General features: G+C 37.9%; 2 protein-coding genes across 2 annotated transcripts in view; both read left to right on the top strand.

Annotated features, from left to right (window-relative positions):
• Nucleotides 1-20458, top strand: part of LOC130458057 (mucin-16-like) — a 39896-nt gene extending 19438 nt beyond the window's left edge. Inside the window, exons 5-11 of the mRNA XM_056820964.1 lie at nucleotides 10330-10457; nucleotides 10586-10653; nucleotides 11774-11943; nucleotides 12684-12722; nucleotides 13284-13361; nucleotides 15466-15582; nucleotides 20210-20458. Coding sequence (XP_056676942.1) covers nucleotides 10330-10457; nucleotides 10586-10653; nucleotides 11774-11943; nucleotides 12684-12722; nucleotides 13284-13361; nucleotides 15466-15582; nucleotides 20210-20442 — 833 coding nt within the window. The 3' untranslated portion in view covers nucleotides 20443-20458. The remainder of the gene's footprint in view (nucleotides 1-10329; nucleotides 10458-10585; nucleotides 10654-11773; nucleotides 11944-12683; nucleotides 12723-13283; nucleotides 13362-15465; nucleotides 15583-20209) is intronic.
• Nucleotides 20459-21801: 1343 nt separating this feature from the next.
• Nucleotides 21802-25548, top strand: part of LOC103091899 (mucin-16-like) — a 53417-nt gene continuing 49670 nt past the window's right edge. Inside the window, exon 1 of the mRNA XM_056820620.1 lies at nucleotides 21802-21938. Coding sequence (XP_056676598.1) covers nucleotides 21896-21938 — 43 coding nt within the window. The 5' untranslated portion in view covers nucleotides 21802-21895. The remainder of the gene's footprint in view (nucleotides 21939-25548) is intronic.

Raw genomic sequence — 25548 nt, 5'->3', positions numbered from 1 at the left:
TGTAGACCATTTTCTCCATTACCCATATTGGTCTTTTTCCTTTTTTTGTAGCTTTTCTAATCTTATCGACTTATGTGAAACATCAAAATAATTTTAATTTTCATTTCTATAATTATCAATGATTTGGGCAATTTCTTCACATAGATATTGTTTACTTGAGTTTCTTCGTTGAGACCTCCCTATCCATATTCTTTGACTAGTATTGGAGAATCAATTTGATTTTTTCAAAATTAAAATTTTCTGTTATATGTAAAAACAGTTTCTAAATTTTTTAAGGATCATTGAGTCACAAATTCCCCCACCCACTCACCCATTTTGAAATAGTAAGCAAATATTATGTAGATTTTACATATGTAAATATATAAAACTTTCCCATATTAGACCTTTTATGAAATGAAACTGAAATAAAAGAGGTTAGAAGGTGAAAACAATCTTGCTTTCTTCTGGATTTAGAATTCCTCAGTTCTTTTTCCCTGGAAGCAGATGGCATTTAAAAAAATCACTAGTTCTGAGGGATAGTTTTGGATCATTATATTGCTGAGAAATAACTGTTATTCACAGTTCTGTTCATTGTACTGCATTCTTGTCACTGTTTGCAATGTCCTCCTGGTTCTGTTTATTACACTGTGCTTTAAATCCTGTAAATCTTTCCAGGTTTTTCTGAGTTCCTCCTTTTCATTTCTTATATCACATAGTATTCCATAACAATCATATATTATAACTTTGTCATTCCCCAATTGATGGATATCATTTCACTTGCCAATTATATACCCCCCACATCCCCCCAAAGAGCTGCTTTAAATATTTTTGCACATATAACCCCTTTTAATCTCTTTGGTAAACAAACCTAATAATGGTATTACTTGCTCAAAGAGTATGTACTGTTAGGCCTTTGCCTTTGGGCATAAGTCCAAATTGCTCTCCAGAATGGATAAATAACTTCACAAATTCCACAAAAGGGCATTAGTGTCTCAACTTTTCCATTTGCTCTCCAAGTTTTACATTTTCCTTTTCTTCCATAATAGCCAATATCTTTTTTTTATTGTAAATTATTTATTTAGTCAATTTAGAACATTATTCCTTGGTTACAAGAATCATATTCTTTCCCTGCTTTCCCTCAACCCAACCTTCCCATAGTTGACATGCAATTCCACTGAGTATTACATGTGTCCTTGATAAAAACCTATTTCCATGTTGTTGGTGTTTGCATTAGGATGTTCATTTAGAATCTTCATGCCCAATCATATCCCTTCGACCCATGTAATCAAGTAGTTGTTTTTCGTCTGTATTTCTATTCCCACAGATTTTACTCTGAATGTGGATAGTGTTCTTTCTCGTAGATCCCTCCAAGTTGTTCAGGATCACTACTTTGCCACTAATGGAGAAGTCCATTACATTTGATTGTAGCACAGTGTATGGGTCTCTGTGTACAATGTTCTCCGGGTTCTGCTCTTTTCACTCTACATCAATTCCTGGAGGTCATTCCAGTTCCCATGGAACTCCTCCAGTTCATTATTCCTTTGAACACAATAGTATTCCATCAGTAACAGATACCACAATTGGTTCAGTCATTCCCTCAAATGAAGGGTATTTCCTCATTTTCCAATTTTTTTTTGCCACAATAAAGAGCCCAGCTATGAATATTCTTGTACAAGTATTTTTCCTTTTTATCTCTTTGGGGTACACACTCCAGCAGTGATCAAAGGGCAGACAGTCTTTTAGTGCCCCTTGGTCATAGTTCCAAATTGCCCTCCAGAATGGTTGGATCAATTCATAACTCCACCAGCAATGCATTAGTGTCCCAACTTTGCCACATCCCCTCTAGCATTCAGATTGGATGAATAAGTTCACAAGTTCCACTACAGGGCATTAGTGTCTCAATTTTTCCATATCCCCTCCAAGTTTTGTCATTTTCCTTTTCTTCCATAATAGCCAATCTCTGATGAGCTGTAGAGTGACAACTTAGAGTTGTTTTAATATGCAATACTCTATATTACAGTGGTTTAGAGTGTATTTTGCACATCTAAAGAGAACATTAATTACTTTGAGAATTCCCTCTTCATCTCCTTTGACCATTTATCATTTTGGGAAAGATTTGTATTCTTGTATATTCTACTCATTTTCTCTACGTATTTGAGAAATGAGTCTCTTATTAGAGAGCTGTGTAAACTTTTTTTTTGCTTCATTATGATTAGTGAATATAACACTCTCCATCTTATTTACTCCTGTTTAGGTTCTGGCCTCCACTTTCCCCAATTTGCCCTCTTTTTCTATCAGTTCTCTTAATCCCTTCTCTTACTCCTTTCACGTCCTTCTTTAATTCAGAGTAAATAGATTTTTAATACACAAGTGATTGTGGGTATTCTTCTCTCATTGAGCCAATGAAATGAGACCTCCCTCCCAATCTCTGCTCTCTTCCCCTCTACTGCAAAAAGCTCTTTCTTGTCTCTTTTATGTGAAATAATTGAGCCCATTTTATTTTACTCTTCTTCTTCCTCCCAATGCATTACCCTTGTCTCATATTTCTATTTTATACTATTTTATTTTGTAACATCCCATCATATTCAACCCATACCCTTGCCATCTGTCTATGTATGTTCCTTCTAAGTTCCCTAATAATGACCAGATACTTTATAAGAATCATCTTCTCATGCATGGTTGTATGCAGTTTAATCTTATTGAAAATCTTTTGATTTCTTTTTCCTGTTTAGCCTTTTAGGCTTCTCTTGAATGTTGTGTTTGAGAGTCATTTCCCATTTAGTTCTGATCTTTTCATCAAGAATTTTTGAAAGACCTCTATTTCATGGACTATCTATTTCCCCCCTCTGAAGGATTATGCTTATTTTTACTGGTTAAGTGATCCTTGATTGAAGTCCTAGCTCTTTGCCCTTTGGAATTTCACATTCCATCCATTATGATCCTTTAATGTAGAAGCTGGAAAAATATTGATTATCCTGATCATGGTTCTATGGTATTTGAATTGTTTCTTCTTGTTTGATGGTATTTTCTCTTTGACCTTGGATTTCTGGAATGTGGCTATACTATTCTAGGATCCTTTTGGACTTGCTTTCAGGAGGTAATTGATGAATTGTTTTGATTTCTCTTTTGCCCTCTGATTCTACAATATTAGAGCAGTTTTCCTTGATAATTTCTTTAAAGATAATGCCTAACCTCTTTTTTTAACATGAAATTAACATAACTCCATAATCCTTAGATTATCTCTTCTAGATTTATTTCCCATATAAGAGTTTTTCAAATGAAGGAAACATTTCAAATATGCTTTTTTCATTTTTTGATTTTCTTTGATTATTTCTTGATATCTCATGGAGACATTATCTTCCACTTTCGTAATTCTCATTTTTAATGTCTGATTTTTTCCATTTTTATTTTTAATTAATTAATTAAGACTATTTTTTCACTGTTGCATGATTCATGTTCTTCCCCTCTCCTTCTACTTCCCACCTCCCAGAGCTGAAGAGCAATTTTACTGCATTATACATTTATTGTTGTTCAAAACCTATTTCCCAATTACTAATAAAGTGATTTATTAAAGTCAAAAGCAGGACTTCTGGGTTAAGATGGCTGCTGTGTCTAAACAGGACTTTTACTCTCCAAACCACCAACCAATATAGAATACCTCAAAAAAACAAGTTCAGATGAAAGAAGGGACACCACAGTAGAACTCAGTATTGAAATGCTAGAGTCACAGCCAGCAAGCCATAATCAGAGACAACTCTAGCTCCTTGGTAGCTAAGTATGACCACCAGGGACTTCTAACCCCAGAGAGCAGCTAGACATTTAGGACTCTAGAAGACTGAAGTTTGTGAACCTTGGGTGCAGAGATAGAGCAGGGAGATAACACCTCTAATGAAGAGGCAATTAAGGCAATCAATAAAATCTATTTTGCTCAAATGTATGGCAATATAAATATGGAAATCTAGGTGATATGGATGAATATTTACAAAAATATAAATTGCCTTGATTAACAGAAGAAAGCATAGAATGCTTAAATAATCCCACATCAGAAAAAGAAATTGAATAAGCAAGCAATCAAAGAACTCCCTGAGAAAAAATCCACAGGACCTGATGGATTCACAGATGAATCCTATCAAACATTCAGAGAACAACCAATCCCAATACTATTGAAAATATTTAACATAATAAGCAAGTAAAAGGAGTTCTACCAAATTCCTTTCATGACAAAAATATGGGACTGATTTCCAAAATCAGGTAGATTACAACCAGAGAAAGAAATCTACAGACCAGTCGCCCTAATGAGTATAGATGCAAAAATCTTAAATAGAATATTGGGAAAAAGAATCTAGCAAGTCATGAGGGTTATTCATTATGATCAGGTGGGATTTATACCAGGAATGCAAGGATGTTTCAGTATTAGGAAAACCATTCATATAATTGACCATATCAACAAGCAAAGCAACAAAAGTAACATGATTATCTCAATAGATGCAGAAAAAGCTTTTGACAAAATACAACAGTTTTTCCTATTGAAAACACTAGAAAGTATAGGAATAAAAGTACTTTTCCTAAAAATAATAAACAGTATATATATATATATATATATATATATATATGTGTGTGTGTGTGTGTGTGTGTATATACGCCCCCCCCCACACACACATATATATATATATCCAAAACCATTAGTAATCATCATTTGCAATGAGGACAAATTAGAATCATTCCCAATAATAAAAATAGTGAAACAAGGATGTGCCCTTTATAACCTCTATTATTTAACATTGTACTAGAAACACTAGCTATAGAAATTAAAGAAGAAAAAGAAATTTATTAAAATAGGCAGTGGGGAGAACAAGCTATCACTCTTTGCAGATGATCTGATTGTCTACTTAAAGCATCCTAGAGAAAATCCATTAAAAAGCTGATGGAAAAATCAAGAATTTTAGAAAAGTTGCAGGATACAAAAGGAACCCACATAAATCATCAGCATATCTACATATTTCCAACACACCCAGGCAGCAGATGATAGAAAGAGAAATTCCATTTAAAATCACCCTAGACAATATAAAATACTTAGGAATCTATTTGCAAAGATAAAGAGAGGAATTATACAAACACAACTACAAAATACTTTCCACCAAACTAAAACTAGATCTAAAAAATTGGAAAAATATTAATTGCTTATGGGTAGGATTAGCAAACAATAAAAATTATCATTCTACCCAAATTAATTTACTTATTTAGTGCCGTACCTATCACACTACCAAGAAACCTTTTTACTGAATTAGGAAAAAACTATGACAAAGTTCATTTGGAAGAACAAAAGATCAAGAATATCAAGGGAAATAATGAAAAAAAATGTGAAGGAAGGTTGCCTAGCAGTACCAGATCTTCAACTTATACTATAAAGCAATGGTCATGAAAACAATATTGTACTGGCTAACAGACAGAAGGAGAGGATCAGTGGAATAGGCTTGGGGTAAGTGACCTCAGGAAGACAGTCTATGATGAACTCAAAGTTCCCAGCTTTTGGAAAAAAAATGCACTATTTGACAAAACCTGCTGGGAAAATGGCAAAACAGTATGGGAGAGATTAGGTTTAGATCAGTGTCTCACACCCCACACCAAGATAAACACAGAATGGGTGAATGACTTGAATATAAAGAAGGAAACTATAAATAAATTAGTTGAACACAGAATAGTGTACTTGCCAGTCTTTGGGAAAGGAAATAATTTAAGACCAATCAAAAATCACAAAATGTAAAATAAATAACTTTGATTACATTAAATTAAAAAGGGTTTGTTCAAACAAACCAATGCAACCAAAATTCGATGGGAAGCAAAAAGTGGGAAAATTTTTTATAAGAAACCACTGACAAAAGTCTAATTACTCAAATATATAAAGAGCTAAATCAATTGTACAAAAAATCAAGCCATTCTGCAATTGATAAATGGGCAAGGGAAGGGACATGAATAGACAATTTTCAGATAAAGGAATCAAAACTGTCAATAAGCACATGAACAAATGTTCTAAATCTCTCATAATGAGAGAAATGCAAATCAAAACAAGTCTGAGGTATCACCTCACACCTAGCAGATTAGCTAACATGACAGCAAAGGAAAATAACAAATGTTGGAGGGGATGTGGTAAAATTGGGACATTAATACATTACTGGTAGAGTTGTGAATTGATCCAACCATTTTGGATGGCAATTTGGAACTATGCCCAAAGGGTTTTAAAAGACTGTCTTCCCTTTGATCCAGCCATATCACCCTTGCGTTTATACTACCCCAAAGATATCAAAGGGAAAAGACTTGTACAAAAATAATTGTAGCTGTGCTCATTGTGGTGGCAAAAAACTAAAATGAAAGGTGTGCCCTTCAAATGGGGAATGGTTTAAGAAATTGTGGTATCTGTTGTTGATGGAATACTATTGTGCTATAAAGAATTATGAACTGGAAGGATTCCATGTGACCTGAACAACCTCCAGGAACTAATGCAGAGTGAAAAGAGCAGAACCAGGAGAACATTATACAGAGAGACTGATACATTGTGGTACAATTGAATGCAATGGACTTCTCTATTTGCAATAATGCAATGATCCAAGACAATTCTGAGGAACTTTTGGGAAAGATAGCTATACACATTCAGAGGAGGAACTGTGGGAATAGAAACACAGAAGAAAAACATCTGCTTGATCACATGGGTCATTGGGGATATGACTGGGGATGTAGACTCCAAACAATCACCATAGTGCAATTAAAATTCGGAAACAGGTCTTCATCAATATATCTTTCCTTGATACGTGTGACTTAGAATCATTTTGCAGTCCTTATCTTTCCTTGATAAATCAATGACACAAGTAAAACCCAATGGTATTGTGTGTTGGCTATGGGGGAGGAGGAGGGGAGGGAAAGAACATGAACCATGTAACCATGGGAAAATCTTCTAAATTAATTAATTAAATGATTTCTTTTTCATTTCAATGAAAAGAAAATAAAGTGCAAAAGTCAAAATCCTCAATCATTTTGTCAATCAGACCATTTGATCAATCATAAGTTTTTCTTAAGCATTTCTGTAATCACTCCTCTTTCTCTGGATGTAGGTAGCATTCTCTAATAAGTTCCTATAGATTGTCCTAGAACATTGCATTGCTACTAGTAGAGAAGTCCATTACATTTGATTATGGCACAATGAATCAGTCTCTGATTACCATGTTCTCCTGCTTCTGCTCATTTCTCTCTGCATCAATTTCTGAAGGTGTCTTTCTGATTCACATGGAATTCCTTCAGTTCAACAATTTGTTTCAACACAATACCATCACCATCAGATGCCACAATTTGTTCAGCAATTTTCCCATTGATGGACAACAGAAGATAATTTTCTTGAGTGAGGTTTTGTAGTTCATATTCCCTTTGGCCCATTTTACTATCTAAAGTTATTTTCCTCAGCAAATTTTCATACCTCTTTTTTCCCCTAGTGCTAATTTTGCCTTTCAAGAAATTCTTCTTCAGTGTATTTTTGTGTATCTTGTCCCATATGGCCAATTCTACTTTTTGAAAGAGTTCATCTCTTCATTGAATTTTTATAAAATGTCTTTTACCACTTCATATATTCTGACTTGAAAGATGTTCATTTCTTCAATATTGTTTGTGCCTCCTTTTATAAGGTGTTGACTTTTTACATGAATTTCCTGTATCACTGTCATCACTTCTCCTGAATTTTCTTTTACCTCTCCTAATGGATCATTAAAGCTCTTTTTGAGCTTCTTCCATTAATTTGTTTTTTTGCTTGATCCTTATTTTTATTGGAAATCCTTATTTTTATTGGAAAGTTTGCATGCAGTGGCATTGATTTTTGTAGTCTTCTACTTTTCTGTTTTGGTTTTCTTTGTCACCAAAATAGCTCACTGTGTTGAATTTCTTTTTCATCTTTTTGCTCATATCCAGCCCTTTCCTTTCCATTTTTAAAATGACAGTTAAAATTGAATCTGTACCTGTGGTGAGTTGAGTACTGCTCCAAGTTTAAGGTTCTTTGTACAGCTGCCCTCAGAGTTAACTCTGGGGATCAATCTGCTTTCAGCCCTTCAGATTTGGTATCATGAAAGCAATGGTTTGTTTAGTACCCTTCTGGTCTATATTCTGCTTTGTGAGTAACCCTAAGCACTCTTTCCTCCCTTGGAACTGTGACCAGGGAGAGTCTGCTGCTCTCCTGTGGCTACAAGCACTGGTCTCTGCTAGCCCTTCTCCACCCAGAGAATCTCTCCCACAGACTGGGATCTGAATATGAGCAATGTAACAAGAATTGCCTTAAGAGTGAGTAAAAGGACCCATGTAATCTTCTAAGCAATTTTCTGATCCCCTCACCCATTTATTATCTGGGACTTAATGCTCCAGAAGTCTTTCCTGTTACTTCAGTTGTGGTCAAGGCCTGCTGGCTTGGTGGGCCTGCCCTGGTGCAAAATGTGTTCCACTTCCACCTCTACCACAGTCCATTCCATCTGTCCTGCTAGCTTTTCTAAGTTGTTTTGTGCTGGAAAATCAGTCATCTTTTTTGTGTGTGTTATAATACTGCTCCAGAATTCATTGTAAGGCTTTTTATCAGGATTTTAAAGGGTAATTTGATAGAGATCAGACGAGAGATCTCTATATCTTCTATCAACTTGGCTTTGCTTCAAATTCTTCTGATCAGGGTCTCATTTCTAATCCAAATTTATAAAAATAAAAGCCAAGTGCAAAGACTTTTTCTCCTCAAATACCTGATTCCCTTCTAATTTTACTACAATAGTTTTGTTTTGAGGGGAAAGCAACTTAATTTCGTGTAAGCAACATTGTCCATTTTATCTTTCTGTCCTATTTATCCCTCATGTGATCATGAACTCTCCCCATCCATTAATATGTAAGTTGAAATTTTCCCCATTACTCTCATTTGTTTTATATCACCTTTTGTATCTAAGTCATATACCCATTTGGAAGGTATTTTGTTATGTGATGCAAGAATATTGGTTCATCCCTAGTTTCTGCAAAACTAATTTTCAGTATTTTCAGCAATTTTTGTTAAGTAATCAGTTCTTAACCTTGAAAATGGATTAACCTCCTCATTTTACTTGTGAGGAAACTAAGGCAAAAACATAGCACATGGCAGGGCCACAATTTGAATCCAGGTCTTATTTTGAGATACGTCTAGCGGTCTTTCAGAGGGTGAGGTGTTACTCCTTCTTTGTGTATTGAATCAGTTGAGTAATAGAGTTGAGACACCCTATGTGCTCAGTCACACATGCCCAGGAGTCACATAGCATTCTGCTATAGCATGGAGCCTTGTTTATTATATAGGTTAGTGATTACATACTTCTTTGGCACACAATCCATTTTATACATATTTTTCCATGGAACTTAACAGCAAATGCCAAGCTTAAGTAAATACTCAATGAAACATTGTTGCTATAGATGAATGACATCAGAACAGGGTGATCCTAGATGTTAGTTCTCCCTGACCTAAGGATAATCATTGTTACTTTTGTTCAGCTTCCACAATCAATCACAATTACTTAGGAGATGGATAACAAAACATTTTGTAGCTAGGTACATGATTAGAAGGTTAATTTGAGACAGACCAGATTTGGGGTTTCCTTCAATTTACATGTTCAATTTTTTTGTGTTACTTTAAAGCACCTGGCAATGTTGCCTGGTTTCTATCTGCAGTGGAGGGTGTCTTGAAGGCTATTGATGTTCTTGGATTGCCTGGCTTGTAATAGAAGTGAATGTAACTCTGTGGAGAGGAAAAGAAGGGGGGTAATGATCTTTAGGTTTTAATTCTGTGAGTGTAAACTTTTAGGGTAATAACCTGGGGGATTATGTATGGGATATATGTGTGTTAATCCTATAGGTATTTGCTCTCATATTATTTCTCCTGTATTAGGGAGGAGCCAATAATCTTAACAAGACCATTGGAAGTTGGAGAGAGAGAGAAGTCACTGAGAGGGATCAGTGGGGGCCTCATTTTCAGGGAGCTGCCTTGCCAGGCCCATCTCCCAAACTGTGACTTTGTCAGACAGTGAGGATTTGTCAGCTTCCCTCAGTCTTCTAACTCCAAGTCCACAATTTTAACACTGCTAGAAAAATTGTGTATGGCTGGAGGGATCCTCAAAATTTTATTAGTGGGTTCATTTTGCTGAGTTTTCCTCTGAGGAAGGACTTGAACAGTGCCACCTGGAATAATGATGATGATCATTGTAATGATCTTCACAATAACTAGCTTTTAGATAGAACTTGAAGATTTACAAAGCATTTTCTCTCATTTGAATAACATTTGCAAGGCTCAGCCAATGGGATACCTTTCCTTTTGTACAGTATCATGGAGCTCTTACTACAAGAACTTCACACTCAGCTTCACTATTACCAACATGTTTTACACAGCAAAGATGAATCAAAAGGACTCCAGAACATTCAAGGCTGCTGAGCATATCCTGCAAATCTTGGTGAGATTCTACTGCCATTCCCTTCTACCTCCTCTGTCCTCTGTCCCATGCTACCTTCCTTAGCCCTGTGTATTTAGGCTTGCCCTAGCCAGGCACACAGAAGTTCCCTTCTCTTCTTTTGTTTGCAGCTCAAGGTATTGTTTGGAAGCAGCAGGATTGGCTCTCAGTATTCAGGATGCAGTGACCTTTCACTGAGGTGAGAATCCTTCAAGACATCATCAGCTCAGATATTAGGGACCAGCAATTTCCATTTCACTCAGATGATGCCCAGGCTGGTTTCTTCTTCTGCTTCTTAATAGAAATTCCTTCTTTCCCAAGCTGTAATGGATAAAATCTTCCAACCAAGAAGTCTTTAAAATATTTTACACTCCTTATACTCTTTCTCAGGTAGAAAAATATCCTTTCCCCATTACTCTTTCCATAGATAAGTTTGCAACTGTTTTCACTTTATAACGCCACATGAAAGGAATAACATAGGAGGCACCAATTGAGTGCTTAGAAAATGATTGATTAATACATATCAACATTACCTTTCTCTAGAATTATATAGGCACCAAGCTGGAAGGGACAGTAGAGGTTATCTGGACCATTCTCTTCATTTACAGATGAAAAAATGAAGACCCAAGGAGATCCCAATAACTTTCCCCAGGTCAAAAATAGTCAGAATTTGAACACTTGATCTTTGATTTTAAATTCATTGTTCTTTCCACTACTCTAAAGAAATACTGAAAATAATCGGACCCCACAGACACTTGTAAACATACAAATGAGTGATGTTACAGAGCACTGCCAATTTCCTTGTTGTGGATAAAGTGCTAAGTGTGGAATCAGAAAGAACAAGTTCAAATTTTCTCTCACTTACAAGATGTGTGATGCTATGCAAGTCACATAATCTGCCTTAGCCTCCATTTCTTTCCTCTATAAACTGAGAGGGCTATATTTGATGGCTTCCCATGTCCTTTTCAACTTTAAATCTACAATCATCTCTAAACCTTTATTCCAAGTCAGCCACTTCTCTCAAGAGTGTTCTCTGAATAACTAAATTTCAGAAACTAAACCAGTGGTGTCCAACTCAAAAGGAAATTTCTGAAGCCACTAAATTATACATCATCACGGTCCCTATTGCCTGCATTTTGGCTCAGAAAAACATATACATACATACATACATACATACATACATACATACATATATACATATAACTTTTTAAATTAATAAGCTAGCACATTAAAATCAGTTTGGAACTACCCTTAATATAGCTCATGTGACTCCTAGGAAGTACTGTTTGAAACCATTTGTCTGAAACATTAATTTCCAGGTCTCTGAGGAACAGGATAGCAACCGGAGTGGATATACTCTGCACTTTCAAGAAGTACTCCTCCAACCATGTCCTGGACAAAAAGGTGGTTTACTGGGAGCTGACTGAACAGCTCTGTACAAGAAAGCTAAAACACCTGGTTATAGACAATGATAGCCTCATTGTGAATGGTAAATAGCTTGACTTTGGGGATATATGCCTCTCTTTCTCTGGGTGGTTCCCTTTCCAGAAAACAACTCACCTGCCCCAAATTCTTCTTTCCTATTGGGTCTCCTTTGTTTTCATGGTTTCTCTCTCGCTCCTGGGAGCCCTGGCCCTCAAAATGGTGACAAACTATGAAGACATGGGGAGGTCACTTCTCAAGATCAGAAGAGACTGGATTGTATTTAGATTCCTTCAACAAAGAAGTATGCCATGAGTCCCTTCTTCTTGAATGCTGAAGCACCATTTTCCTCCTATGGGTCCCAAACCAACTCCTCTCCATTACTCCTTTAACCTTTTTGTCCACAAAGAGATACCCTACTCAAACTCTCTTCCTCCCTCTCCCACCTCTATCTTTCCTTCCCTCTCTCTCCTTCTCTCTCTCTCTCTCTCTCTCTCTCTCTCTCTCTCTCTCTCTCTCTCTCTCTCTCTCTCTCTCTCTCTCTCTGTCAACTTTATATATTTCTTCTATCTTTTCTCCCTTTCTTTTCTCTTTCTTTTTTGGCCTTTCTTTTCTGTATCTTTCCCAAAATCTTGTGTTTATGTCTCTTCTGTCCTATTCTCTTTTTTCCCTCTGCTATTCTCTTCTTGTCTTCCCTCCTTTCATCTGCTGTTCCTTGCCTTGTCCTTCCCTGCCCTCACCTTATCTCCAACACTTGTTCCCTCTGAATTTTTCTTTCTTCTTTTCTTTTCCATTCTCAAACTACAGGGTATCAACATAAGCTGCCAGGAATCAGATCCACAAAGAGTAAGTTTAAGATTTCTTTATTGTCTATTTATATCTATATATCTCTCTCTCTTTAATGGGACACTACAATGAAAGATTTTTTATCTTTTTGTAAGGGAGTAATATAAGGCAGAGGATTAAAAGTGTTGTAGGGATTCAGAATTAGATACACTATTAGATATGGCTAAAGTTTAGACTCCATTTACTCATTTGTCTATTTTCTTTTTGCTACTCAAAATATATATAAATAGTTCAAAAGGGAAAATTATCCCAGGGGCCTGGGAAAGCAGGCTGTCCCTATCTCTTTCTTGTTCAAAATTAAGAGTCAGATCTTGTGGTTTTTCTAATCTGATACAATGAGGGGATCTCCCAACATTGCAGAGAGTCTTGTGGCTCTTCCTGATATTCTTCATTCACCAAAGTTGCCCAATAGTTTTCATTAATAATGTTTTTATCCTCTGCTCCTTCAATTATTACACTCTCTCAAACCTTAGTGTCTTGCTCAGTTGTCATGATCCTCTGGCATTACAGGTAGGAATAAACTATTCTTAACTTATCTTCTGGTTTTTCTTCCCTGGAAAGGTTCAATTAAATCTAAAACCCATAAAGACATGAAACAGGAATTGGAGAGGGCAGGAGAGACACATTCTCAGGTGTCAGGTATGACAAAGAATGAAATAATACCTTCTTCCAAGGTCCATGTATTCTAACAAGGCTAACAACTACAGAGATGAATCTATGTTGGTTATAAACTGAGAACAAATACAATTAACAAGGCAGGTAGGGAGGAAGAATGTGGGAAATCATGAAAGGTTTCATGTAGAAGGTGGTGCTGGAGCTGAATCTTGACCTTTAAAGGGGGGGGTGTCTCTGAGTTGGAGGGGAGGAAGGGGAGTGCATTACAGGTATAGAAGATAGCTGGTGCAATGTCATAGCTATGGGAGATGAAGTCTCCCATAGCCAACAAATGGAGGACATATTAAAATTATACAATGTAAGAGGAGGAACAACATCCAATTACCTTGAAGAGAGAGATGGGTTGAGGCTGTGATATAAAATGTAAATGCCTTATATTAATAAGATAGAGAAAATCAGATCTTTGTTCATGCAACTAAAACAAGTATAAAAAGAACAAATCAGAAATCTCTAAATAAAGTTCAAATTGGAAATCCTAAAAATCAAAGGAGAAATTGATGAAATTGAAAATAAGAGAGCTACTGAACTAATAAACTAGGATTTGGTTTTATGAAACAAACAAACAAAACAACTGCTCCATATAGCATAGAACATTGGTTAATTTGATTCAAAAGGTAAAGAAGAAAATCAAACTACCAGTATGAAAAGTTTATGAAACATGACTTCACCATACATGAAGAGGAAATTAAAGCAATCAATAGTAGCCATTTTACACAAGTATATGAAAATAAAAGTATTCTAGTGGACTATCTAGTGGAAATGGAGGAATATTTACAGAAATGCAAATGGGATTTTGTATTTTATCCTTGAAGCAATTGGGACTTATTAGAGTTTCTTGAATAGGACAATGACATGATTAGATATGGGTTTTAGGAAAATCACTTTGGCCATTGAATGGAGGAGCAAGTGGAATGGGATGGGACTTGGGACAGGGACCAGAAAACTCCTGCAGTAGTTGAGGCATAAGGTGATGAAGGAAGTATAAGAGACAGGGAATTTAGGAGAGATGTGATGAAAGCAAAATCTATAGATCTTGTCCACAGATTGGATATGGTGGGTTGGATGGTGAGCAGTCAGGAATGACCTAGCTGTCTAGTCCTTGCCCTTCTGTCTTAGATTTGCTAATAAAGCAGAAAGTAAGGGTTTTATTTGAAAAGAATGATGACCAGGCTTGTGAGCCTAGGTGATTTGGGAGGAGAGTGATACCCTGGATAGCCACTGGGAAGTTAGAAAGAGTCAGAAAGTTTTGAGAGGGAGGTAATGAGTTAAGTTTTGGACATGTTGAGTTTAAGATTTCTTCAAGATGCCCCATTCAAAATTTCCAACAGGCAGTTGTCCCATAGGAGTTGTAAATCTGGAGCTCACCACAAAGATTAAGGATGGATGACCTGATTTGAGACTCATCAGAAAAGAGATGATAGATAAATTTATGTGAGTTTATGAGCACTGAGTGAAATCCCATAGAAGAAGAGAAGAAGGACCCAGTTCAAAACCTTATAGGGCACCTACACTAAGGACGTAATTAAGTAAGAATCCAGCAAATGAGACTAAAACAGGATAATCAGAGAAGTCCTAGGACAACCAGGAGAGTTTTGTTATCAAAATTAGATAATTAGGTATCAAGGAGTGCAGAGAGCTTAAGAAGAATGAAGATTAAGAAGAAGGTCATTAAGAGATTTTTGCAATTTCATTTGAATGATGAAGTTGAAAACCAGACTGTAGTTAAAAAAAGAGAGTAAGATGAAGGGAAGTAGAAGGACCTTTTATAGGTAGCATTTTCAAAAATTTCAGTCACAAACAGGAAGAGAGATGGGAAATTATAGCTATCAGGGACAGGTGGATAAAATGAAGGCTGTTTTTCATTTGGGGTTGAAGGAAAGCTGCCAGTAGATGAGGAGAGTTTGAAAACAAAATGAAACAATGGGAATACTAGATTCTCTGCTGGGTGAAGGATGAAGGAAAGAGAGCACATATTTTGGCATTTCCTTCAGAATATATAGGGATAACATATTTTTCTTTCTACTCCCACTACTGTGGCTGAGATATATGTTGTGATTTATTCTTCTAGGAAGTGAGGCTGGTGTAGGAGCTGTCACCCATATCCCCGACCATGGAGAACCAGGAAAAATCATGACATCACTGACTAGTGGCCTCCTGATCCGGGAATCCACTGTATATGCTATAGGTAAGAAAATGTATTTTCTTTCTATTATACTGGTATTTATCCTTGCTTTGGGCACTTGTTTTCAATTTTGAGATATGGAGTCATCTTCATAGTCTGAGAACAGGACAATCACTGATGGGGGAAGTTTGTCATTAGGTTGTAAGATTTGACAATTTCCTCTGGCCTATTACTTTCTGCCCTAACATAGGCTGTGATAGCAGCCTTTGGATGAAGATCTCATGGGGGATTTTGCCTTTTGTTTGTTTGGGTGTATACATATAATAGCCTATTCATTTTCTTTTATTATTTCTCAACTGGGGAATAGCTCTTTTAAAAATAATTTCGTTAATTTATAAAACATATAAATTCATAATATGTATCACATATTATATATGATACATAAATTTTATACCTATCCCCTCCAATGTAATAAACAAATAAAAATATAAGTGACAAATAGTACCTAAAACCATCAGCAAAGGTCATCTGTAATGGGGATAACTTAGAAGCTTTCCCAATAAAATTAGGGGTGAAGCAAGGATGTTCTCTATCATCACTATTGTTTAATATCATTTTAGGAATTATAGGTTTGGGAATGAGGGGAGAAAAAGAAATTGAAGGAATTAAACAAGGCAAAGGTTTAAAATAAAACAACTTTTACCTCCCTCAACCATTGAGAAGGTAAGAGATATGATATTCATTATCCATGTGAAGTCATGCAAAACATTTCAACATTAACTATGTTGTGGGGAAAAACCCAACTAAAATAAAGAAATTAAAATATCTACTTTAGTCTGCACTCAGAAATCATCAGTTCTCTGTCTGGAGGGGGAGATAGCATTAGTGGAGAGCTTAAAAGCTAAAGAGACTGGGGCAGCTGGCTGGTTCAGTGGAAGAGATCCAGACCTGGAGAATCGATGATCTTAGAGTGAAATCTGACCTCAGATATTTGCAAGCTGTGTGAGACTGGGAAAATCATTTAAACCCAATTGCCTGAATCGGCTCGAATAAGGAGAAGGCAAGGGAGTTGATGTAAAAATCTAAAGAGAGGATTTTATAATGTAAACAGGTGAAGTCTGTGTTCTTTTCCTTTCCTAGGACAAATTTCTAAGTCCATGAGGACTCATTGTTTAAACAAACGCTCCTGGTAGACTGTAAGCTTCTCCAGGGCAGGGGATGTTTTATTTTTGACTCCAAGTTTTCAATACTAAGAACCATGCCTGGCTTAGCATAGGTGCTTAATAAGTGTTTGTTGATTGACTTTATACAAATAAGATAAAATTTGTACTTTGATAAAAAATAAATAAAATAAAATTTTTTATAAATATATATATTTATATATGTTATATATATAAAATAAAATAAGTAAAAAGATAAAAAAGTACTTTGCAAATCTGAAAGTGTTACATTGTATTATCATCATTATATTCATGCTTACCTTTCATCTTATGCCTTGATGTGGTGTCTATCCTGGGCCCCCTTTATTGGTTACTGAGTTTTGAGATCTGAGAAGCAATGGTGGTACAGGGGGAGTGGGGAGTAAGAGGAGTTAGGAGTAGAGAAGAAAGGATAAATTAAGCATCAACTAAGTACCAAGTTCTGGAGGGAGGTGCTATTATTATCCTCATTTTATAATTGAGAAAATGAGGCAGAATTTAAGTGACTTGAGAACTCAATGGGAGTACAGACTAGCTTAGGTACCTTTGTTTCCAAAATGTTTTCTGAAGTCACTGTTTGAGCACCAGGGACAGCTGGCCAGGATTCTGAAAATCAGAACACAGCTACCCTGGAGGCCAGCATTGCTTCAGTAGTGAAGATCAGTGCTGTGGTGACCAGGATCTTCTGCTGTCAAACATCACTGCTTCTATAGCATGGATATGGAGACTGAATCAAGTTCACCTTCCTGGACTGCCAGGCACTCATCAAAGGGGGAAACAAGCCACCCTATTGGTGAAAGAGTCCTTGGTGAAAGGAACTCGACATGGCCAAGCCTCATTCTGCCTTTACCTATTGTGCAGCCTCCACAAGCACAGGCTCACCTGGGGCTACCTCCTCATTGGAGAACTCCAGGTTAGCCAGCCTGACTGTAGAGTCTGAGAGGAGTTCAGGAGAAACATCAACTCTCGCTATCATCCTGACTCCAGCTAGCACAAAGGAAAGCTGGACATCAGCTTCTCAGAGCCCAGCTCCCACAGTACAGAAGGCATCAGTGCTAGGGCAGAGACAACTTCTCTTTTTGCTCATGTGCCTGTTAGCTCTATCCTGTTCCTAAGGAAGAATGTTTGAAGCAGGCTTCCTCTTTAGCCCTGCAGGATGGGGGTCAGATGTGTCCAGGGAGGAGAGCTTAAAATCTCAGGGAAAATCACTTTCCCTTCCATTTCCCTCTTAGAGCTTCTTCTTCTTCTTCTTTTTTTTTTGGTACACTTAAGACCTTGTTGATTCAGTTGGGTGAGTGAATGCATTTCAGGATCCCTCATCTCTCTATAGTAGCACACTCTGCTGGTCCCTGAGCTACAAGGACCCTTCTGTGGTGATTAGTATTGAGTCTAACATATATGGAGCCTGTAGAATAATAGCTACACAGGGAAAATTTCCTTAGGCAATGTCAGTGTCAGTGAGTTGATAATCATTCATTGTTTCTGCTCTGTTTCCCCACACTCTGCAAAGCACAGGGGATAGGAAGAAAGGCATCCTTAGTCTTAAGAAGCTTACAGTCTAATTGGAGAGACAATATGCCAACAACAACAATGTTCACACAATCTAAACACAAGATCAATTGGAAATAATCAAGAGAAGTAGGGCACTAGAATTTAGAAGGATCACCTAAGAAGCAGAGGAGCTCTTAGCAGGGACTTGAAGAAACTCAGGGAAATGAGGAAAGTATTCCAGATTTTTCTTCCAAAGATCAAATATTACAACATGACATTTATATATATATATATATATATATATATATATATATATATATATATATATATTCATAAAAATTTCAGCAGTTGTGTTTACAGAGCAGAGCATTACTTGAGAGTGGCCCTTCTGTATAGTGAGCTAATGTCTTGAAAAGACATTCTCTATCCTCCCCCAAACCCCACTCCCAAGTAATTGGGTGCAACCTAGTGGCCATATTTTCAATTTGGTATGGCCAAAGTTGAATTGAGATAGCAAAGTCAGTGCAAGGAAAGGTGAATGTTATAGGAGGAGGAGGAATAAAATCTAAGGAGAATAGTAAAAAAGGGGAAGGTTAAGAAGCACATTGATTGCTAAATGGGGTTTTTATTTTATCTTTAAAGCAATAGGGAGTTTTTGAAGTTTACTGAGTAGGACGATGACATGGTCAGACCTAGGTTTTAGGAAAAGCACTTTCGCAGTTGAATGGAAGATGGACTGGAGTTGGATGGCACTTAGGATAGGGAGACCAAATAGAAAACTACTACAATAGTTAAGGCATGTGGTAAGGGAGGCCTATACCAGTGTACTTACAGGGTTATATGAGAGACAGAGAATATGGGAGAGATGTGATGAAAGCATAACCTATAGATCTTGTCAACACATTGGATATGGTGGGTGAGAGGTTGAACAGTCATGAATGACCTGGTTGCCTAGCCTTTGCCTTTCTGACTTAGAGTTTCTACTAAAGAAGAAAGTAAGACTTTTTAAAAATAATGATTACTTGGCTTGTGAGCTTGGATGGCTTGGGAGGACCGTGATACCCTAGACAGCCAAACGGAACTTAGAAAGAGTTGAAGGTTTTGAGGGGAAGGCAATGAGTTAAGATTTGGACATGTTGAGGCTCAGATGTCTACAAGAAACCCAGTTCAAAATTTCCAAAAGGCAGTTTGTTCAATAGGAGTCATAAGACTGGAGGTCATGACAGAGATTAAAGGATGGATGACCAGATTTGAGAATCATCAATATATAGATGATGGTTAAATCTTCTGAGTTTAGTAGAATATTGAGTGAAATCTCATAGAAGAAGAGAGGGGCCCAGCTCAAAGACTTGTAGGTCACCTACATTAAGCATTTATGAACTAGATAAGAATCCAGCAAATGAGACCAAAGAGAGTAGTCATACAAGTTAAAGGACAACCATGAGAGTTGTGTTATGAAAATGAAAGAGAATGGGTTGATGATATCAAAGACTGCAGAAAGCTTCAGAAGAATGAGGATGAAGAAAGGGCCATTAAGAGATTTTGGCAATTAAGAGATTGTTAACAAGATTGGAGAGAGCAATTTCACTTGAGCGATGAGGTTGAAAACCAGACTGTAGTTAAAACGAGAGTAGAAAGCACCTTTTATAGAGAGCTTCCTCAAGGATTTCAGTCACTAAAGGGAAGAGAGACAGGAGATTATAGCTCTCAGGGACAGGTGGATAAAAGGAAGGTTTTTTCCAGATGGGGAAGTAGGAAATCTGTCATTAGATTAGAAGAGTTTTTAAAAAAAATGAGAGAATGGGAATACTAGAGAGATTCTCTGTTCGATGAACGATGAAGAAAAGAGAGCAGATATTTTGGAGTTTCCTTCAAAATATAAGGGATATAATATATAAAATATAAAATATATATAAATATAATATATATATAAAATATAATCTTGTCCTTTCTACCCCCAGTCCTGTGTCTGAGATTTATGTTCTCATTTATTCTTCTAGCGAGTGAGATTGGTGTAGGGCCCTTCACCCATATCCGAGACCACGGATCAGCAAGAGACATGACATCAGTGACCAGTGAATCTACTGCAGGTGCCATGGGTAAGAAAATATTTCTTTTCTTTCTATTATACTGGTATTCATCCTTGCTCTGGGCCCTTGTTTTCCAGCTTTCAAATATGATATGGACTCATCTTCATAGTCCGAGAACAGGAAAGTTTGTGATTAGGTGGTAAGACCCGGCAACTTCCTCTGTCCCATTATTGTCTGCCCAGATGTCAGCCTTTGGATGAAGAGCTCATGGAGGATTTTGTCCATTTCTTGTGTTAGTTTGTGTGTATACATATAATTTACTATGATAAAAGTCAGCTACTGGAGGACAGGCTTTTCTATGCCCAGCACCTAAAACCCTGAATGGAGTAGCTGATTCTTAACAAATGATTACTGCTTCATTTTCCATTTAACCTGAGCAGGTATCCGTCAGGCAGTTTGTCTGAGCCTGGATCCCTATCTCCTCTGAGGGCCAGATGACAGGACAGATCCATCTACATATCAGTCTCTTCTTATTTAATACTTTCTCATGGTGGCCATGCACCCTAGAGCAAAAGTAGATCCTAATTTCTGTCAGTCTTTTTGTTTTGCAAGTGCTTGTCAAGGACAAGGTGCTAACGTGAGGGGTTGGGGACTCGGGACATTCAAAATCCTCACAGGCTCTGGGGAACTCTGTCCAAATGGCTCTAAACTTCCCCGCCCCCCCCATAATGTCACCACAGGAGATGGACCCTCCCTGGGAACAGAACCTCAGACTCCTATCCACGAATCTCTGAGCCCAGGGCCAGGCTCCTTTCCTGCCTTAAGTTCTCCCACAGCCTGCACAAGCACAGCTTCCCTTGACACTGCTACTTCATTGGAGGACCCAGGGCCAGCCGGCCTGACTCCAGAGACTGAGAGAAACCCACAGGCAACACCAACTCCAGCTATCACCCTGCCTCCAGCCAGCACACAGGAAGTTTGCACAACAGCATCTCCCAGTCCTCCTGACACAACCACAGAGGGCAGCAGTGTCAAGGCAGGCACAACCTCTGTTTCTGATCAAGTGCCTTCCACTTCCTGCCTCTTCCCAAGTAAGCATATTTTAAATAAGCTTCCCAGGGAGGGAATTGGGGTGTGGCCTTGGAGGAAATGGGGAGTGTCTGTCCAGGGAGGGTCAGTTTGTGCCTTTCTAAGGAGAAGGGTCTTCCTCCCAGGTCCTTCCTGTCTAGAGCCTTCCAATGGGCCACTGTAGGGACTTTTTCTTGGCTCCATATCTGTTGAATTAGTGTCATCTCTCCAGGCTTCCTCAACTCCATGCAAGGATAGTTTCACAATCCCTGTGCTAAAGTGATTCTCCTTTTCTTATTGATGGATTCTGATTCCACTAAATCAAACATATATGGAGGTTGTCCATCAGTGAGTCCGTGCTTTGAAGGGGGAAACTTGGTTATTTATCCTGTGGAGAAAAGTCAGAGAAGCCATGTATTTTTGGTCTCAGCAGATAGTAGCAACAATGTACTTTCCTTTGCGAGTCCTCTAATAATGACTTGACTGAGCTCTGGTCTCCCCTTCTCTCTTCCTGTAGGAGGTGATGCTGGTGTGGTGCCAGTCACACATGCCCAAGGCCATGAAGGACCAGGAAGCACAGGAGCACTGATGAGGAGCCCCCTGACCCCTGTGTCTACTGTTATTCCCACAGGTAAGTAGGTACCTCCTCTCTGTCTTTGTGTTGGAGGTTTACCCTTTTTAGGGCCTTGTTTCCCAGTCTTACAGAGGAAACATGAAATTATTTTAGAGATCAATCCTCAAGAACTCTTCTGAACCTCTGATTGCTTTCTTTGTACAGCCTGGAGAAGAGGAGTTTTAGAGGTAGGAGTGAGGTTCCCACTGCTAAGGTCTTTTATATAATCAACCATAGGTATAAAGTTGGAAGGAAACTTTGAAGTATCAGGTATTATGGATAGCCTCTCATTTTACTGATGTGGATACTGAGGCCTGGAGAAGTAAAGTAATTATCTCAGGGTGACCGGATATGCCTGGAAGGGACCCTCATTGGCCATCTAGCTGGACCCCATCATTTTACATATGGGAAAAGTGAGGTGCAGAGAAGTTAAGTGACATGCCTCATGACACAAAAGTAGAAAGCATCAGAGGTGAGATTTGAACCCAGGACTCTATTATGCTGTAATTCAAGGTCAACAGGAAAAGTCAGCCCTGACACCTCACATTGAATGGCTTCCACTTTGGGGAAGGTTCCTTCTATGAACTCTCCAAGGGTAGAGATGTGTTTTTAAATTTTTATTTACATCTCCAGTATTTAGGATAGGGCTGAACATATAATAAACACTTAGTCGATGGCAACTAATTGATTGCTTTGATCTAATTTATGAGTAGATTTGTGAGATTCAGTTTATTAAAAAAATTTGTCTTCAAAATGTATCTTATACACCTACCAACTGAACTTGCCTATGGAGAAGTGAAGGGGAATGGAATGAGCAATTATGTAATGCCTACTATGTGCCAGGCACTGTGACTATTTTTATAGAAATAGTATCTCATTTGATCCACATAACAACCCTAAGTGTTGGGTTTTATAGTTAGCCCCATTTTTCAGATGAGAAAAACAGAGGCAAGCAATGACTGCTTGATTTTCCCAGGGTCATACAGCTAATGAGTTCTTAGGTCAAATTTGAACTCAGGTCTTCCTGACTCCAGGCTAAGCACTATCTCCACTATGCCACCTAATTACTTTTATGGTCCGAGCCACAGAGTTTCCGGTGTCAAGAGTCAGGAATGGAGACAGATCCAAAGGCTCTGCTCTTTAGCAGTGAACTTGGGGAAGGTGGATGATGCAGATATGGGCAGAACACTTTATTTCTATCAGCCTTGACTTGCCAAGAGGAAAAGAATGGTTCTAGGACCTTCCCTTTGAGGCATGATTTCATGACCACCTCCCTAATCTTAGCTTAATAATTCACTTGGACCTTTGGTGATTGATTGCACTTGGCCTACCCATTAAATGCTGAATCCAGTCATTTACCTCTAACTTTTGTCCTTTCTGAGACATTGTTCTTCAACCAGGGATGCTTCTTGGTCACGAGTTTATGGATTGATTCCTACACATTAGCTCTGTGATTCCTGTGAACTGGTCCTACTCTAGTATGGCCTCTGAGTGTTTCCACGAGCTTCTGTAGCCAGGAGATCCTAGAATTGGTCAGAGGTCAGAACTGAAAAACTGGACCTCTCTGATGTTATTGTCTCCACATGGCTCCTGGCAGCCCATCAGCCTGGTGGACAAGGTCATGTTTGGAGTTCTAAATATGATGGAGATGAACATGAGGAGACAAGTGTCTCTAGATCAGCAGTTCTCAACCTCTCAATATGTAGCAATGAGAATACATAATGCATATCAGGTATTTGCATTCTGAATCATAACTGTAGCAAAATTATAGTTTTGAAGTAGCCACCAAAATAATTTTTGGGTGACTGCAACATGAGGAATTGTATTACGGAGTCACGGCATTAGAAAGGTTGAGAACCACTGCTTTAGATAATCTTAGGTGAGGATTGGAGGGCGACCATCAAGCCATTTCCTGGATAAGAAACTTCAAGGAAGGGGAAGTGTGTCCCACGTACCATAAAATCCCTAAAGCATCCTTTTATTAAATTGTGACTGATATTCCCCTCTTAATTTATATGGCTCTTGTTTAATAATCCTTGTTCAGACACCTATTTCCACTAGAAAATCACCTATGTTATTAGAGAAGCTGTATGTCATTCAGCATTGCTGATGAGAAATCAAGCCATATCTGATTAGCATATTGCTTAATAGTCTCTGATGCTTTTCATCTTTTAAAATTTGACTTTAAAATAATTTAATTTAAAGATATGATATTTTCCTAATTAAACCTAGTAACCATTTTCAATATATGTTTTCTGAAATTATTAGGTCCAAATTTTCTCCCCCCTTCCCTTCTGTCCCCCTCTTGGAGAGATGGTAAGTAATTTGAAATGGATTATACATGTATTATCATGTAAACCATAATTCCATATTGGTCATTTTTATAAGAGAACACTCATATAAAACCAGAGCCACATGAACTGTACATAAAATAATGTGAAAGGGAATATGCTTTGATCTGCAACTTACTCCCACATTTCTTTCTCTAGAGGTGTAAAACATTCTTGGTCAAAAGTCCTTCAGAGCTGTCCCAGATTGCTCTCTTTCTGAGAGTAGCTACAACTTTCACAGTTGATCAAATGCAGATCAAAGCATCTCCCCTTTAAATTCCATTCAAAATTATTCATGTTATATCTTATAATAGTTTCTGTTTCTTGTTTCTTCTTGTTGTAAGGTGCTGTCCAGCAGCCCTTACAAGAAAGGAAAGATAGAAGATTGACCCTTGGGGGAAGGGCTGAAGCCGAGGGGATGGATCAGAATGGAGGCAGACACCAATGCAATATTACCAATGAGCAAGCTGCACAGATCAAGCTCCAGCTACCTAACTTCAAAGGACATGAGGCAGTTAGATAACCTTAAATCAACAACACGGGAGTTAGGAATGAGTATTGAGATCAGCTGAGAGAAAAGCCACTGATCCCTTAGAGCCCATGCTCTAAGCAGGGACCACTCTGGCTAGAGGATAGGAGATTAAGAAGGAAAGGTGTTTCACAGAGATAGAGGAAATTCCATGAGAAAGCTGTTCTTGGCCAGAGGCTAAGCTCCAGGAAGGAGAGGGACAGGTGAAGAAGATAATAAGGGCTGTTTCTCTGTCAGCTGCTTGTATTTATTGCCATTGTGATGCAAAGGGACTTAATACATATTAATGAAGACACAGTGGATTGCCATTGGTTCAGTTGTAAATTACCACAAGGCAGAGGCATGGATTGTCTCAGTCAGGTGTGCACAAAGAATCCTGAGTTTGTGCCTAAACCTTAGGAATGCTGGGATGAAAGGTCAATGCCTTTCTTGCCATGGGCAGGACTGAGCATGCTCTTTCCTAAGACAATCCTTACAGATTAATTATTTCCCTTGTCTATACACAGGTGTGGATTGTTACACTTGTCATGGTTACTGTTTGCCTAGTAATTATTGATCTGAAGAGAGCTGTTAAAGAGAGATGAGTGAGGAAAGGTAGTAGTCAAGGTGGAATGCCTCTTGTTGTACTCTCTCATTCTCTTCTCCTGGTCTATGATAGCTGAGGAATATCTCTTGGAAATGGTGATCCTGGGTGATGTGCTGGTTGTAAATCTTGAAATCTCTCAGACTTGTGAATGTTAAAAATTTCCCCATCAGGGAATTCTTAATT

This window comes from Monodelphis domestica, chromosome 3 (genome assembly GCF_027887165.1).
Source record: "Monodelphis domestica isolate mMonDom1 chromosome 3, mMonDom1.pri, whole genome shotgun sequence".
Lineage (NCBI taxonomy): Eukaryota > Metazoa > Chordata > Mammalia > Didelphimorphia > Didelphidae > Monodelphis > Monodelphis domestica.
The sequence above is the reverse complement of the archived record's forward strand: the minus strand, read 5'-3'. Positions and strand labels throughout refer to the sequence as shown.